Here is a 17,543-nt window from a genome sequence, read left to right as displayed (position 1 = left end):
CATGTGAAATATTTGGTTTTAATAAGCCATGAACTGGAACGGTATTCTGGCACGCCAGCAGCGAGAAAATGCACAAAGTGTTCCATGTTGTTTAATAATTACAGTATTGTGTCTAGTACTGCCACTGAGTAGCAGTTTATTGACTGAACCAGGATTTACTGAGGCCAGGTATGCAACCATGGACACGTGCTTAGCTCATTAGTGCTCTGCAGTTTTGTAAGAGGCTTCAGCCCAGTAAATTCAAACCTTAAATGAATATACCAGAAGGTAAAGATTACAGCTCTGTTTTGTCTGCTAATGTGATCCTGGCAGTTTGCTAATGCCTAATGTGTTTGCATGTTTCAGTACAAGCAGTGGTGTGTGGCGATGGACCAAGGGAAAATCCCCTCTGAAATAAAAGCCCTGCTAACTGGGGAGGAGCAGGGCAAAGCACAGCAGAATTCAACCAAACTCGCCAAGGCTGGGAAGACAGAAGCAAACAGCAGCAATCCCTGTGAGTATCCAGCCTATGATTAATTCCTATTTGGTTACATCTTTTGTGGCGTAGGAGGATGGCTGTGGTGTGGGAAGAAACATGAGGATGTGCTTTTGGGCACAAATAGTTGATTGAAGCAAAGAGCTTAGTGGGTGGTACAAAGACTCTGTGTAATGTTTACATGGACAACACAGAAATTACACTAGCTAGGAAGCTGGGCAGCTATTTTAAAAGAAGACACAATCTTCGTGTTTTACCAAGGCCTGTGGAAACCTGTGAAGACCTGAGACCTTAGTCTTTTACAGCATTTTCTAACATTTTCGTTGTTTTCCTAATGCAAGGTAAATGAAGCATAATTGAATTTTAAAAACTCCATCAAGAAAACATTATTCTAGCTGCAAGCACTCAAAAGTGAGAACTGCTGAGTCTTCTTTCTGCCTTGTTTGTGCTTGTCCAGGGAATGAACTAAGGTTCTTCTGGGGATTGAAAGGTGAAAAGATCATGTGATATAAAGTCATATTCCGATACATACATGCCACGGAACAGAGTTAAGGTGTAGTATGGGCTATTTTATGTCTTGCATCTTCTAATTTTGAAGTATTTCATGCTACAGATTAAATCACACTTTACTGTATTTTTTTTAAATATGAATTCCTAGCTTTGTTTTTAAGAAATGACATGAAAACTACATTTGTAACTGTAACAATCTTCCCCCATGGTGCATCATTCGCAGGAGGCCAATGCAGAACCTTCGGCACTGCAGCAGAGGTAGCTCGGTAGCTAGCAGAAGAATGCTGTTGTCAGAGAAGTGGATGCATCCCTGGGTGCAGGGGGAAGATCCCAGTCCGCTGTCTTCTCTTTGCTCCTCCCCACATGAAACTCTTTGCCTGTGGTGTTCCTGAGCCTGTATCGAGTGGGGTTTGGGGGTAATAGGTGTTTGTGTAAGCAGAGCCTTGTTCTTCCATTCTTTACACCACCCTTCCCAAATACGGCTATGGCAGCTTTTGGGCATTCCCACTAAGAGACGGGCTGCTCTTGTGTCAGAGCCCTGAATTAGGCTGACTTTGTGGTCAGTAGTTATATGGGTGGTAATCGCTGTGAGAGTCTGAGAGGTTCTGTAAAATAAAAGCAAGAGGAGGATCTCATAACGGCTTTGCTAAACCGAATAGAGTACTGTAGGTCATGGAGAAGGAACTGGATCAAAAGCTTCCAGTAAGAAGGTTTATAGTGATGTAATTTGTCACCTAAATAAAGATGTTGCTTTCAGCATCCTTTTATAATGCAGCATGTATTTTATGTTATTTGGACTCTTAAAGAGAGGTACTAGATATATCCCCTGCTTCTGTCCATATTTCTTTTGCAGGGTGTATTTTTTGCCCCTCATGGTCTCAGTAAGATAGTCCAAGTGTAAGATAGTCAAAGCACGTCCTTCCACCTTGCTCCCAGCAGTGGAACAACGGCCATCTGCTTCCACCCATCGTGCCCTACTGTCTTTATGTGTCTTCCTACACTTTAGGCCATAAAATCTTTCCATGAGTTTTGCTGTGCTCTCCTGGTTCCTCAGCCAAAGATAAGGCCAAGAACTGGGTAGCAAGGAAAACAAATTGCATCAGTTTGGCTTTATGCTAGGAGAGGTAATGGCAAAAGTCTTACAGGCTGATTTACTCATCCCAGATACTGACAGATAACATGCCACTTTTCCTAGACCACTCTTTCTCCTGTATGTGCTTTTTGCATTTATATGATGCAACGTGGAGAGTGGAGCTCTTGGGACTTTCAGTGGGGGTTTTGCTTACTTATTCTCTTTTGTTCATGACAATGTCTTTCTCTGTATTTTATGGAATGCATGGAATGTTTTTTAATCTTATGTTTTCTTCTTTGTTTCATAGAATAAATATTATAATGAATGACTTTGCTAGACTGAATGTTGCCTTCTTTCTTTTGAACTATTTGGGTCTGTTTAGCATTATCTCAATTTGGGATTAGCCAGAAGCACTGAAAATAATAAAGTGCCATATTTCAGTGTACAGCACAGCTGTTTTCAAAATTCCATTCTGAGCACTCATATACTAATCCTTAAGGCATCTTTTAAAGCTTATTCTCTAGACCCTCCACACATGTACTTACTTAGCAATTGCCAGAGATGTTGCATAGACATGGAAAACTATTATGAAAGGTTAAGTAACACTGAAGCAGAGATGGGGAGGATATGAGGATTCCCCCCCACCCTGTATTTTAAGCACTGAAGTTTGTCCTGAAAGATAGCAACAAAGCAAACCTGTAAGTTTTGGGATTTTTGTCTGTGTTGAATGCTTGCCTGTCCTTTTTCTGCATTCTCTGGAGGACAAAAAACACCTAGGCCAGATGTCCAGAACTATACTCTCTGAACCTTTCAATTGGATTTTTTTTTTTAATACGATCATGCCAGAAGTGTAATGCAGTATTTTTGGTTAGAATTAGACTTACACAGTTGATTTTCAAGTGTAAACTATGTACTGCAATTAAACTTGTATTTCAAAGGTTATGTGTATACTTAAGCGTCTTTCAAAATCAGGAATGTAGAAAAGACACAGAGGACCTACATTCAGTGTGACCAGAACAGCTCTACTCTGCACAAACACAGCTTATGTGAAAAACACAGCTCTGATCTCACCAGAAATACCCCACTTACTCTCTTCCCTCTGCTCTTTCTTTGTTTTACTTTCTGTGACGCCAAGCAAGAAACTTCTTGGGAGAAAAGTTGTAATTTGATGGAGGAAATGAGGAGTTGGAGTTTCTCATTGTGATGGGCAGTGGTTTTCATCTGTTCCTCATCACTGTGGCTCCTGCTTCCTCAGCCAGCAGCTGGCATTACAAGATTGTGTTTGGCAAGCCTGGGCCCAGCTCTGTGGCACAAATAGTGGCATCCTTGTTCTAACAGGTTTTTTTGTGCTTTGTGCAGATGACACAGGAGGCATGTTACAGCCTCCATCATCTTTAACTGTTTCCATGTTTGTCCTGCAAGCCAAAATAAATGTGACACAGAGTTAGAGGCTCTCACTGCAATCTTCCAACCTGCTGTAGATGCTGTAGTTCATGACAAAATGTAGGATTGGCAGCAACAATAATGCAGTAGATAAAGTTTTATGGCTTCCATCACATGGCAGATCATCATAAATGTTCTGGGCTTAGATGGATCTCTGGGAGTCCTTTATTTTGGAGTTTGAAGTTCACCAGTTCCCCTTGAAAACTAGCAGGTTTTGTGTTTGTGATTCATGTTTTTTGGTACTCTAATGGTTACAGTCTTCATTCACATTGAGGTGGCTCCTGGAAGTGGTACAACGAGGTCCTCTGACTAGGAGTCTCAAATAGTACCCTAAGTAACAGAGGATGGCTTAGTCTTACCCTCTCCTTGTGTAAGATGGGCACAGCCTTCCACCCATCTCTCCTGCAGTGAGTGCGTGCAGCTGGTTCTTTCTCATAAACATTGAAGAAAGGAAATAAGCCTGGAAATGTGTTATTTTCTCATTTGCCATGGAAATCTAATTGTCAGCTAGAACTATTTGCTTTGCTAAAGGTGGGTATCTCTTGAAAACTATCCACAGTCTTCAAAAGATGCTGTTGATAGTATTTAGTGTTTATAAAAGTGCTAGGAATCTGCCACAGTAAGGTGGAGTAAGACTGCACTTGGTGCTGATGTACAGCATCTGTAGAGTTGCACTAATCCTTTTTGAGAATTTAACCCAGGAATTGACCAGATAGCAAAAAGTTTGTAAGAAAAAGATGTAATGTCTTGTCTTTTTAATCCCAAATACATGCTTGGGGCATAGAATCCTGAAAAAACAAAGTTGATACATTTATTAGATTTGTCACTTAACTGAGAACATTTCGTAATTATATGTGTTTAAAAAAATAAAAATAATCATGGTTACTTTTGTAATCTGATAATAATAAGTATTTGTCAAAGAACCTTCATTCTATTAAGTGCTTCTCAAAATTCTATTATAACTTACAGCAGGGGTGTTTGGTTGTGGGTTATTTAATGTATTAGTTACATTTCAAAAAGCTTTTCTCTTTCTTGACAGCCAAAACCATGACTAGCTTTGGGAGAGTGCTTGTGGCTGACCTGTTTTTCCATTTATTCTTTTTTTACATTTTAGGGTGAAGATTAATCTACATCAGTAACGAATCTAGTTCTTCCTGGAATCCGTGGAGAGATGGAGAAGATTTGGCATCATAGTCCCATTTGTTATTTTCTAATAAATTATTCTCTCTGCAGTTAGCTATAAAATTACTGTTAATAAAAGGACCAAATGTGGACCAAATGTTTTAGACTAGTCTAAAAATGTAGAGGAATCAAGAGGAAAAACCGAAATAAGAACCCTAGTCCTTTATAGTAAGGATGAGTGACAGAGAACTGGCTGAGGTAGAAATCCCTACAGTAGATAGGGAAGTCAAACCACCAGCTTCTGAGTGTCCTGCTGTTAGTGCCACTGAGCATTGATTTCTCTCCAAGTTTTGTCAATAACTGACTTTCTTGTATGACCCTGTTGTGTATTTGTATGAGAAAACAGATGCTTCTAATCCATGGTAAAATCTGAGGTATCCCATACTGAGCAGTGCATCAGTGGACCAAAATTCAATTTATGGAATGTATAGGTGTGTGTATGTAGATATAGAAGTAGGATTTGCAATGTCAGTTAGAGCCATTGCCTTAAGCAATTTCTGCAAGGGCTGCTGCTTGATACTATTTATAACATTATTTATATTTTCTTCTATCTTACTCATTTTAAATTGTAACTAGAAAATGCTGTCATTGTTCAGCTAATGATTTTCAGCAGCATATCATTAAAAATACCCAAACTCTAAATAACTGGCTTTCAGTTTCTTTTTTTCCTCCATAAAAAGCACCTGGGAGGTGGAAATTTTACTTCTCTAACTAGTGCAAGGTTAGCCCTGCTTTTTTGTGTGTCTGCCTGTAACTCACAGGTGGCTTAATTAATGCTACTAACAGTACCTGCTGCTTCAAGCAATTCTTGCGTGTGATCTCTATAGATTAGGGTAGGTAATGGTGGTATTAGCATAGAACTATGCTGTAGCTGATTGGTGCTCTGATGATGAAATAAATTTCATCAGTAGTAGAAGTGTAGTAGTAGTAGTAAATTTCATCTTTAGTAGAAGACTAAAAGCGGGTTATAAAATGTGTCTTTTCGTGAGACAGGGTGTTCAATGTGAATAAAAATGGCTTGCTATGAAAGGTGACTTTTTCCACACCTTTGTGGTGCCTTTCAAAATACATTTTGATTAACTTATATGGTACTGGCGACAGCAGTGCTGCATATTCCTGTGGTAGGGCATACCAGCACTGGCCTCCAGCTTCACCGTGTCCTTATGTGGCATTCTCTGAATGCTTGCTGATGCAAAAATAAATCTTTCCTGCTCGCTATCGAGCATAGATCCTGCCGTGTTGCTAGGTCAGTGTTGTCTGTTTTGCGTTTCTGGGCTTTTTATTTTTTCCACTCCTGTAAACAGTACTTTGACATCTCCCACTTTTCAGCATGCGTTCCTCTACAGAAAAAGCATCTTCTGTGAATCTCCTTTCTTCCCTAAGTGGTCTGGCAGCTATCTTCAAAGCCTGTCAAAGGTTCCTTTTCCAGAGGACTACACAAAAGCATGAGTTATTATCCTGTTTCTCCCTGCACACACGCTGTACCACACCCACTGACTCATGCTGAATAACCCTTCTGCATTTTAAGCTCTTGGTAACATCAGAATAAGTACCCCTTCTGCGTTGCAAGCTCATCACCCTTTGTAGCTCAGGACTCACGTCTCATTTCTCTGCATAGCCTAGCGGAAGCAGCACTGACACCAGCTCAGCCCAGGGTGGCTTTTCGCTTGTTCAAGTGTTGTTCTGTCTATCTGTGCCATCAGGGGAAGCACTGTTGGCAGGTAGAGGCAGCAGGCAGAAATGACGGTGATGTTCAGCTGTAGATGTAGGGTGTATGTTGAAGCGCTTCTGCGACTCACAAAATCGGAAGTTTTCTTTCACTTGAAATGTTGAGATTTAGATTATGTTACTTGTATTTCTATAAATTCCAGGTTGCCCAGCATTTTCACTGGTGATGGTGTTTTCAAACAAAAGGCTAAGTTCAGCTGGGGTTTAGGTACCTGAAACACTCTGTGGAGCTGTATGTGTGTTTGCAGGGCAATTCGTTTGTGAAAGAGAAAATTTTGGCCCAAAGGTCTTCATCACATGAACATCAGCCAGAAGAGGCATCACTAAAATAAATAGAATAAAAGTGTTAGTTTTCAACTTAAACCTGGAATCCTGTCTGGGATCTCAGGTAGGGAAAAGAGGAGGGAGGTATTGCCTAGATTTCGGATCAACTAATTACTCTTGTGATGCACATTTGCATAAACTATCGCAAGGTGATATCCCTCTCATACTGCAGGGATCTATTGATGGGAACAGGGAGCGTTACTGTTCTTACTTCAGCAAGCTGCATTTCTCATTACTTAATTCTCGGGGATTTCTCAACTTGCGAAATAAAATAGCAATTAGCTTTTTAATTCCTAGGATACCAATGGCCAAAGTGGATTGCTGTGGGTGTTTGAGAAACAGCCAATTAACTACTTCAGCTTTCTGGATTTATGTGATCTCGTGTCTTTTTGCAGCAATCGCTTAATGTTGTCATCGTTTCAACCCAATGCCTCTAAAGGAGTGGCATTGTTAATGGAGCTGATATTGTCTACACATGCTGGCAGATAAAAAAGACTGACTGACAGCTGGAGAACGATGATAAAGGTTGTCTATTTTAATCCTTCTGCTGCAAACTCCTCTCTCATGGAATGAGCACAGTTGCAGTTCTGTTGATGTATTAACAACAAAAACGTAGGCAGAATGATGAATGGCCTCTTGTGATTGCTTGCATTCACCCTGCATTTTTTCTGAATCACGCTCTTTGCATGAAATAAGTCCTACCAACAAAACAAACGTGCCTGTTATTAACACAGCTTTCCCTTGGTCTGTCAGAAATGCCATCACCAGCTGTAACTTTAAATTATGACCTCTTAACAGGCTTTAAAATTATTTTCTTTGTTATTGTAAAACCTCTTTTCCCCTGTTTCAGACATCAGTGAGAATTTTATAAAGTAGCAATTTGAAGTTAATTAGAAAGGATGCAGAGAATTGGAGGCATTGCCAAGGATGCGCCTAAGCAGGATTTCTTCCATGTATGCTATTTTTCTGTCATGCTTGATTTGGAGCTCTACATAGATGTTACCTGAAATTGAAAATAACTTCCGAAAGACACAAAGTCTGTTTAGAGAGGAGACATTGTTTTATTCTGTGCAGGGTGCAAGGTGGAAGATTTCCAAGCACACCACATGCAAAATTTACAGCTTATTTACCTTGATACTTGGTTAGCAAAATTCCACCTAAAACTACATTAATTGGTACAGAGTTACTTAATCTACTTTTTATTGGCTAATTAGTCTCTGGCTTTCCTTGCTAATTAGTTTGCATTTGCAGTATTCAGAGGATTTCTTCAGTTGGTGGTCCGTGAGTTGGTGGTCCCAATCTCGCCCTGCCGCGTTTACCTTTCCCCCAGTTTTCACAACTTCTGCTGACTTCATCCTCATTAGGCAATGGTCCAGCCCTTGGCATCTCTTTGGGCAGGATGTTTAGCCTCTTATCAGTCTCCTCAAGGGCATATTCCTCAGTATGGCATGCAAAGAGACTGATTAGAAGTCCTTTAGTTACAGCTTCAAGGACCAAGTCTTTTGCTGTCCTAAATTTACATGCCAGAATGCTTCATTGTACACATACAATTTCTCTTATACCATGTTAACTATTTCACTGCATTCTCAAGGTAACATGGAGATGATAAGAGCAGAGTGGAGGATCAATACTGATGCACTCCAGTTTCTTTTCTGGTGTGGGAGGAGCTGACCATTATCCTCCCAGGGAGCACTGGGAGCTTTTGAGGTCACAGCTTTACTACAGCAAGGAGTAGGGAAAACTCAGCTAGCAGTGAGAAAGAATCGAGTGTAGGGCCTACGCCTGGCAGCAATCACTTGTCCTGGGGGTAGCTGATGCTTGGAAGCCTGGGCCCCTGCAAACTCCTGTCCTCCAAAGAAAAATGCAACTTCAGTTGCTATAATTAAAAAATTAATCTAGGGTTTTGATCTCTCCTCCTACTTGTACACCAGCTTTTCTTTTCCAAAGTTTTCTAATAGAGAATTGTCACTTTAGCTCCCTCCTTTAAAGATTAAAATATTGTTACTTGTGTCAGAGAGTATTTCTGATATTGTCAGGGCCACTGAAGGACTGTTTTCACAAACTCCTTTTCCTTTGGCTTTGATTTGACTGGGCCTATTTAGAGTCAGGGGGGTATTTTTCTCATCTGAAAGGCAGAAACTTCTTAAACTGCTTTAACCTGGTCACTTGTAACCGTAGGCTTAAATGATACAGAAATTCATAGCTAGCATCACTAGCATCCTTTTATTTTCCTCCAATGTTTGGATGCAGAATGAATAAGTATCACACTTTTTTGTTTGCTTTTATTGTAGCTTTAATAATGTTAATATATTCTGTTATCCTTGTCCTGATTTAATATACTGAAATTACAGAAATGTTTACATGGTGAAATCTCATGGGAAGGGATTTTGACTGTGTTGCTCTAAAGAGAGTTGTTCTGTTGGTAAAGTCCCTACAGTCTGATTTCCTTTGAGTTTGTGTTCTTTGCTTCACTTTGCTCTTTCCTTTCCTGCCCCCTAGTTTTGGCTCCCTGAGCCCTGCTGATGGGTTGGATACAGCCGGGCTCTGCTTGACATCTGTGAGTGCTCAGAAACTTACTGGTGAGCAAGCACATGTGCTGGCTTAGCTGGTGCGCTGCTCTCGAAGTACAAAACTGGCCATGGAGGTCTAATTTGCTTTCCCCTGCAGGTGGATAGGTTCATCTCATCAGCCCTAGATTTTTTTTTTTAGTTCCCCAAACTGTATTAGTGTTATGACTGCCATTTCAGATTGAGTTGGAGCTGGCTAAGGGACTCGTAAGTTGCTGATGCATACTGACTGCAAACACAATTCCATAAGCCCTGGTATCCCAGCAAACAAGGCCGGTGGTATACAAGTCCCAAAATGAGTTTGTGTGTGCTCGAAAGTCTGAGAGATTCTTGATTCCAGTATTACATTTTTGAATAATTTTTTATCAGAGCCCATCTAAAAGAGAAGACTTCTGTGTAATCAGAGTGGTTGTAGAATCTGGAGATGGCTCTGTAAAGCTGACATCAACAGTTCACTTATACTGGGATTTCATGATTTACAGCCGTGTTATGTCAGTGGATAAAAAAACCTTTTCCTTCAGGGAGTTTTATACATTTATGGCTTGTGATAAATTTCTCAACAAATGAAAAATAGATTATTTTCTCAACTAGCACTTCTGAGATACTCTGTTAGATACCTAAACTGAGAAAGTGGTTTCTGAAAGTAGTATTAATTAGAAATGAATTTTTGAATGGCAAAAGTCTAGTCAGGAGAGCTTGAAACCCAAATATTCAACTTTGATGTCTTTGTCTTGGAAACAGGAGCATTGCTACTCATTTCTTATACAGCCTTTGCCCCTATAATGTTTGGAAAACTTTCTCATGTGCTATCAGTTTCAAAGGACAGATTTTTACCAGCTGAAGACTGTATAAAGATTAATGAGGACTGTAGCCTCTTTACATTAACTCTGCTGCTGCAACACCAGAAGGTTTGGCATGGTGGAGGTGTTTTACAGGTGCCTCCTGGAGAGATTTGTGAATAGGATGTCCTAATCTAAGTTATGCTCTATGTTTCTTTTAAGCCAAAGTGTTGTTATATTTTGTTAAAATGATTTTACGCATGTGTTTTTCCTTGTTTGCATCTTCATATATAGTGTGCTGTTGTTTTTCCCCTGGTTATATTTAGAAGAAATAAAGTATGTTTTTAGGGAAATTTAGAAGAAAGTCACCCTGGGAGCTAAAGTGAGAATGCTGCTGGTCTTGCATTTATGAGGAAATACAGGGAAATGTAAGTAATGATTTACAGTGAGTGCTCTGCAAAGGGTGAGGAACGCTTTTATTTCTAGATCAGTGTGGCAGGTGGGTAGTCAGGCACTGAGGGCAGTTTTTCTCTGTATAGGTCATTGTATCTCCCTTCACCAAGCAAGAGTCAAGCTGGGAAGACTAAAGGGTGGTACCACCTCCCAGAAAGCTTTCTGTGAGCTAATGATGAACTTGCACTGAATGTCCTTCTGCATATGTACTGTGTGAGATGGAACTGTGCAAGGTTGGTGGTATTGCACGTCCCGTGCACACTCTGCTCATACTACAAGAGCCACTGCAATAAGTACATCCCTTACACTCACAACCGTGCTGAATCTGTAGAGAGTTTTGCTAGAGCACTGAAAAGGTAATTTTTGATCAAAGACATTCCCCCTGTGTGCTTTCACAAGCCAAACTTCCACAATGACATTAAATACGTGAAATATAATATTCAAATATACTCAAAAGTGCTTACTACCACAGATAGATATTTTAATGGAGGAAAGAGATAACTGAAGACAGAACTCCAAACGCTTTGTTACCTTGATAGAAATTTCTCAAGACAGTTGTCATGATCAACAAGCAGGAAGCTGTCTTTGAAGACACAGCTAGGAACTTGGCCATCAAAACCATGGTTTGGCTGTCAGAAGCTGGCAGTGTTAGGATTTGTGGGTGGCGGCCTCATTGCAGAGGCGATGAAGAGTGGTATGGAGTGGTGGTGGAAAGGCAGCGTGTCTGTCATCACTTCCAGGACTGGAGCTCTCTGGTGGGACCTACAGAGCTGTTGTTGTAGGTTCAAGAGCAGTTTGTGGAGAGCCACCCTTTGTCACATCAGCCTCCACTGAAGTATTTTGGAATATCTCTTTATACGTCTATTTGACTGCTTTTGGCCTTTATAGTGGCTGCCTTCTGCTGGTGTCCTAAGATTATGCATGGTTTAGCTCAAAAATTCAGTGCTTTCTGCCAGACTGATGCTGGCTGTGCAACTCCTGGTATGAAGGTCAAGGGCCACATCCCCGACATCCCTTTTAAAGAAAAAAATATACAACCTCAAGACTCCATTCTGAGAAAGATGCCCTGGATTAATTAGAAAGACCAAGACAATAACGTGGCAAGAGCAGTTTCAGAGTCGACAGAAAGTCTGACAGCAGATCAACTCCTAGCAGTGCTGTGAGTTAATGAGAAAATCACGGCTACTCCTGCTGCATTTAGAGGTAACTGGTAAATAATCTGATATCTTGCTAACTCTGGATATTACTTAATAATTTTCCTTCCAGTATTTGGGTCAGTACTGAGAGGGACTCTGCAGAGTATGTATTACACTGGAGACAGTAAATCTCCAAGGCTGAAGAGAAGTGCTGTAGTGCCTCTGGAAATAAGATGGGCAATTACACCCATCCATTTGTAGCCTCTGCTGTCTAATTCTGTATTTCCTAAAAAAAAATGAAAGTCCCTTATCACTCCCTCCTCTCCAAACCATAAAACCAAAGCGCCTCTCGCTCTTGTACATGCAGTGAAAAAACTAGTGTCTGGCCAAGCATGACGTGAAGACAAATTAAATTATTTGGTGATGTAATCTGTTGGGTTTTTTTCCCTGCAAATGTAGAACCAAATCAAGAGCTGGTCTAAACTGGTTGAGATGCTGAACACAAAGGAATTACTGCTGTCTCTGCCACTTCTGAATTTTATCCAGGGACAGGTTTCATGAGGAAACTGAAATAAGACTTTGTGTGTATTAACAGTAGTGCAGAATAAATCTGTGTTTTAGTTCAGACTGCTCACCAGAAGGTGACATTTATATAACAATCTTCCAGTAGGTGTGTTATGTTTTACTAGAAGCCAGTTCAAATAAAGCTTACATAATTTATAATGGCCTATCCCACAACACTTGCTAGGTTGAAAAGAGCGAACTAATAAAGGCGTATTAACTTACAGAATCACTTAGGGGCTAAAAACCCTTCCTTTGAGCCTATGGGTCTGGCTTTAATAAACTTCAAATATGCTTTTTGTTCTTTTAAACAGGAAGGATCTGATATTGAGAAAGGCTGAGGACTAAGAATTTCTGCTAAAATCGATGGCGTGTGTTCAACACCTTGGAAAACCAACTCCTAAATCAATGTCAATTAATTCTGAAGTCAAACTGGTTGAGTTGAGGAGACTGGGAAAACTCAAGAGATTCTTAATGGGACATATGGAAACTCTTAAGTTCAATTATAGGTGATAACCACCTCACTATCACCTCTGGCAGGCTGGCTGAAAAATAGGTTCAAGCAGTGTGTGTCTCTGCTTCTCACTACTCCCCACTCCTCTGGAAACTGGAAAATTTTAAAGTATGTTTAACCAAAAATCCAACTTTCTGCTGAAATAAAAAGGGGGGGAATGTAATTTGACAATTTGTAATAGTAGTTCCCAAATGCAATCCACTTAATACTAAAAGTAAACAGCAATGATGGAATTTCCACTTAATGGAAAAAAAATGTTTCATGGCTGGCACTGTGTCATGTTCTTATGCAGAAAACATTTAAGACGAAGGGGTAGATGGGCTAGAGATCCAGGAGTCCTCTCTGCCAGAACTGGTCCTTTTCAGATGGGGTTGAGAGGTATTTGTGAATGGAGAGTTTTTGTTTGCTCAGTGCCAAACTTGCCCAAATAACTTCTGCCAGCTTCAGCCCACGTCTGCATGCTGGTTTCCTCCTCGCTATACGTGCACTTATGAGCACATATGCGTACACACACAGGAGCAGTGGTCAGCATCCCAGGCACCTAACCAGCCTTTCAGGTACAAGGTTGTCCTGAGAGCTGTATGAAGCTCCAGGGGTATTGCTGGTTATTCCCACATTAAAGTGTGCTTCTTACATGCCTTTTTCTGGGTACCATTGCTTGGTTTAGTCCTAAAGTTCCCTCACCCCTCATTAACTTTGTTGTTATGTTTGATATATCGCTGAAGCAATTTGTCAGCTGTAAGGAGTTGTGAGGGTGCTTTGTTTATATTGACTAGGCACATCCTGCAGCATTTTCCATTTCTTGCTTAGATAATCCATGATCTTCCTCCTGAGTCTCTGGCCTTGGCAGACCAGGAAGTACCTGGTGGTTGGTGCTATCAAACCCATCCATCACCTGTCCTGAAATGATAGAAGGAGTGGAAAAGATTTCTCCTTGCTCTGGTGCCAGATCACCACTTGTCAATCTCCATCCGTTTCATTACAGGTTTCCAAAATCAATCCTAAGCACGGAATACCTTCCATTTTCACTGTCAAGCTGTCAAATGTTTTCCATCTTCAGCACTGCTGTTGCATGGTGTTGTCTTCAGCTGTTATGGCAGCAGCAGCCCACTGGCACTGAATGGGTGTCATCTAAAGGGCTGGAGCTGCTGGGGTGGCTCGTGCAGCCTTTCCTCAGATACCTCTTCCAGAAGCACAGTGTTCCCCAAGGAATGACCCAGGTGAGCAGCTGTGACTGATAGGACAAGGGCTAGAGAGGATTTGCAGGAGTTGAGGGAAAAGGAAAAGGAAGGAGATAAGAGTGAACATGGGCATCCGATGCAGAGGCACAGCACTGCTCCTTTCCTTTGTGTACCATGGTGAAGGCTGGCTTTTCAGACTGAGGGCTTTGTTGGCTACTGAGCAATTTAGGCAGTGAATTTCATTTGATTGCTCTGGATAATTTTTTTAATCATACTGAAAGCTATATCGTATGGAAGTAGAAAACGGGGAGCTTTATCAGTGTAACTGCATAAATGGACAGCTGCAAGGGCAAATTCCTCTGAGTCTGAACACAGCTTATATCAGCAAGAATGTGTTTTTACCAGTATACTTTTGGCTAAGAAGAAGCTATACAAGCAGAGTCATGCTTACTCTGATACAACTGTGGCTGGGCTGTTACTAAAACAGAAAAGTGGTTGAAGAAAGCCAAACTCCAGACCCCACTCACAGTCGCAGGGGTGGTTAGGCCTGTGGTTTCAGGGCAGAACTGCCAGCCTTTTGAACGCAGGGACATTGTGCCCTTGCCTGTTGTGTCATGGCAGTCCTGGGCTTTTTCCTGGCCAGCTTAAGTAGTTTTACCACTTCTGGGAGATGGGAAAATGTGACTGCGTTCACAAGAGGGAAGGTTGCACAGATGTCTGTGGTTTCACCGTGGCTGGTGTGTTTGTTGGGCTTTGTATGTGAAATGGCATTTGGCAGACTGTGGGTCTGCAATGTGGGGCTGGCGCCTGAGGGGTGGACTGCCTCTCTCCCTCTCTTCCTTTTCAGCAATGGAGCAAGTCTGAAGGCAACAGCCCCTGCATGTGGTGGCTGCAGAAGTATTTTGCTTTGGGACCCATAATGGTCTGAGATCTACTTCTCATATGCAGGCTGGAAGTTGGCTGTGCACAGGTAACATCCACTGGAACATCTTTGGGGTCCAACTGTACCAGGGTCCACCACCTACAGCCTCTCTGGAGACATCCTGACAGGACAGTGATTATTATGACCTGTCCTGTCCACAATGCCCAGATAACAAGGCTGCCTCATGCAGTCCCATTCACGTAAACTTGAAGGAACAACTTTTCCTGGGTCCTTCTGGACATAGACCTAGTGGAAGGTAGGTAACCATGACCCTGTGGTCCTCTGCAACCTCAGGGGTCATTCTGTTTGGTCTCATTTCTTTAAATTACTAACCTAAAGAACAACTCTAAGGTTTCAGTCTCACAATTCAATGTTAAAAGTAATGTTGCAAAGCTGGCCTGGTCTGCTTACCCTAGATCTGATTTTGTTGTGTCAGAGGTAACTGAGTGGCAAACTAAAGACTAAGCATACAGTGAAGTTTCAGGGAGAAACAAGCTGCTGGAAACATGAACCACACAGAAAATATTGGTCTTGTCTCATTTTCAAGGTCCTTTCTCCTTCCAATTAATGGGAATTTTTGCTAAAGTTTTTAATGAGAAATATCAGATCCTTATTTAATGGGGATTTCTGAACTTGTGAAATGCATACAGGAAGTGTTCCTGCAGTCGGTAAGGGTTCTTACAACCATTCTTCATGTGGTAGAGGAGAAGGAAGTTTTCTACCATACATGCAGGAATGTTTCTCAACAAAGGAGTTTCCCCAGCCACACTGCCAGCAGAGAGTCTCTTCAGAGGATAGGGCATGGGGCTCCACCATGTGTGCTTCTGCTCCCTGCTGATGGGAAAGGGAGATAGACAAGCATGTTTAACACACTCTGTAGTATGTAGATGCTTTTGTTTTATTAACTTGCATTACTGCAGCACTTTCGGGACCCAGACATGAACATGAACCCAGCTGTGCCACATTTTCTCTGAAAGCAGAAGAAGAGATAAACCTTTCCTGAGGAGGTTGTGGCTCTTTCAAATATACAGTGAGGAGCTTGAGATTTTGCTTGAGGAGTATGTGGGTGGATAGCCAACACCTGCACGCTGTCTTCTATTGGTTAGTTTAATGCCTGTGATCAAAGTGTCCACAATGCTTTTAGGATAACTTAAGTGTGAAATGCCTGCTGGTAGCCTGGAGTTGAGGATGCTTGACCATGCCCTAGCTGCTGCATTAGGTTGCTCCAAGGAGAGCCTGGTCTGGAGCCAGTTCTGTGCAATAAATGACTTTCTGGTATGGAAAAGAAATAACTGAGATGCGGTAGACATTTACAAACCCTAGACTGACACAGGGTGTGGGGGGAAAGGAATCAACTATTCACCATCTACTGACTTTGTTAGAGGTAGTTGAGAAGTAAATGGAGAATAGGAAGAAAGTGCTTGAGATCCTCAATTGAAAAGAGGTCAAATCAAATTTCTCCTGAAATCCTCTCAGATGGGATCTGAGCAGGCAGGGTGGGGCTGTTTGTTCCGTCTGTGTGATTTTGTGACTAGGCATATTCTGGACCTGCTCCAGATATACTGAATGGCATCAGTTTTTGGCAGCTAACCTGTGAAGGGTGGTAATTCTTAGCAGTGGCTTTCAGAGGCTGGAAGGAGGTGTCAGGAGACCTCTCTGTAACTTCTCTGCTTCCTGTGCTGTAACCTCAAGCACCTGCTGATGGCTATGGTCGACAGTAGGATACTGGCATGGACGGACCTCTGGTCTGAACCCTGCGGGGCTCTCCTGTCGACACGGTAAGAAGATAAAATGGACAACTTCCCAGCTGAGAGGTGCAGCAGCCTGGGCTGGGCCTTCCATGGCTCCAGCTCATGGGAGCACATTGATCCAGCAGGGTGAAGGGAATGCACAAACCAGATGCTGATGCTGACCTCATTTTCTGGATAAATATTTATGTTTTCTGACTGCATGCTACTGTACTTCTGGGCAATACTATGGAAATTAAGAAAAGAAAGAAATAATCCACACACAGACTCAGTCCAGTTCTTACTAATGCAGTTGATAACTAAAAAAACCAAACCAAAACCAAAACCCAAAAACAAAGAAGAAACCCTGTCTGTTTCAGGAAGTGTAGATGGATTTGGGTAGATTTATGCATTTATACACCATGGCCAAAATACAGTTATCTTTAAAAAAGCAGTGGTGCTCCTCACTGTGAATCCTCTTCAGCCCTTCCATCACAAGGAAATTTTCATGAAGCGCTGGACATTGTATACCTTCAAGGGTATATGCTGAATATCAACACTGGCCCCGCATGTCCTTGTCTCCTTAGTTACCTGCCACTTCAACAGTAGTATTTCCCTCTGTCACCCTGAGAACAGGGTGGTGTGACAACCTCCCCCCAGAACTTGCTGAAGACTTTTTAAATCAATGGCAGAGTTTTGATTGAGAAGGAAACCTCTGGGGGAGGAGATAAATGTCTTCATGCAGCTGAGATGTGGGGGATTTCCAGCAGAGGAACCTCAGGGTGTGCTGGTTGAGCTGTCACTAGAGATAACTGCTACCAGCTCTGGAGGTTCTCTATGTTCTGGAGAAAACCCTAGGAGTGGGTCGGTGTCCTTACCTTGGTCAGGGACCTCCCAAGCAGCAAGTCTTGACTCTTCACAGCTCACCCTGTTAAGCCTGGCTGTTGAGCAATGCCTGTCCTCCACCGA

The 17,543-nt window shown here is 41.8% G+C and overlaps 1 protein-coding gene across 1 annotated transcript in view; it reads left to right on the top strand.

Moving 5' to 3' along the window:
• Positions 1–1,644, top strand: part of CREBL2 (cAMP responsive element binding protein-like 2) — a 31,030-nt gene extending 29,386 nt beyond the window's left edge. Inside the window, exons 3-4 of the mRNA XM_010194697.1 lie at positions 346–493; positions 1,209–1,644. Of these exons, the coding sequence (XP_010192999.1) occupies positions 346–493; positions 1,209–1,210 (150 nt within the window). The 3' untranslated portion in view covers positions 1,211–1,644. The remainder of the gene's footprint in view (positions 1–345; positions 494–1,208) is intronic.
• The last annotated feature ends 15,899 nt before the right edge of the window (positions 1,645–17,543 follow it).

The sequence above is a fragment of the Mesitornis unicolor genome, unplaced genomic scaffold, assembly GCF_000695765.1.
Source record: "Mesitornis unicolor isolate BGI_N332 unplaced genomic scaffold, ASM69576v1 scaffold5021, whole genome shotgun sequence".
NCBI lineage: Eukaryota > Metazoa > Chordata > Aves > Mesitornithiformes > Mesitornithidae > Mesitornis > Mesitornis unicolor.
This window is presented reverse-complemented; position numbering and strand designations above follow the sequence as displayed.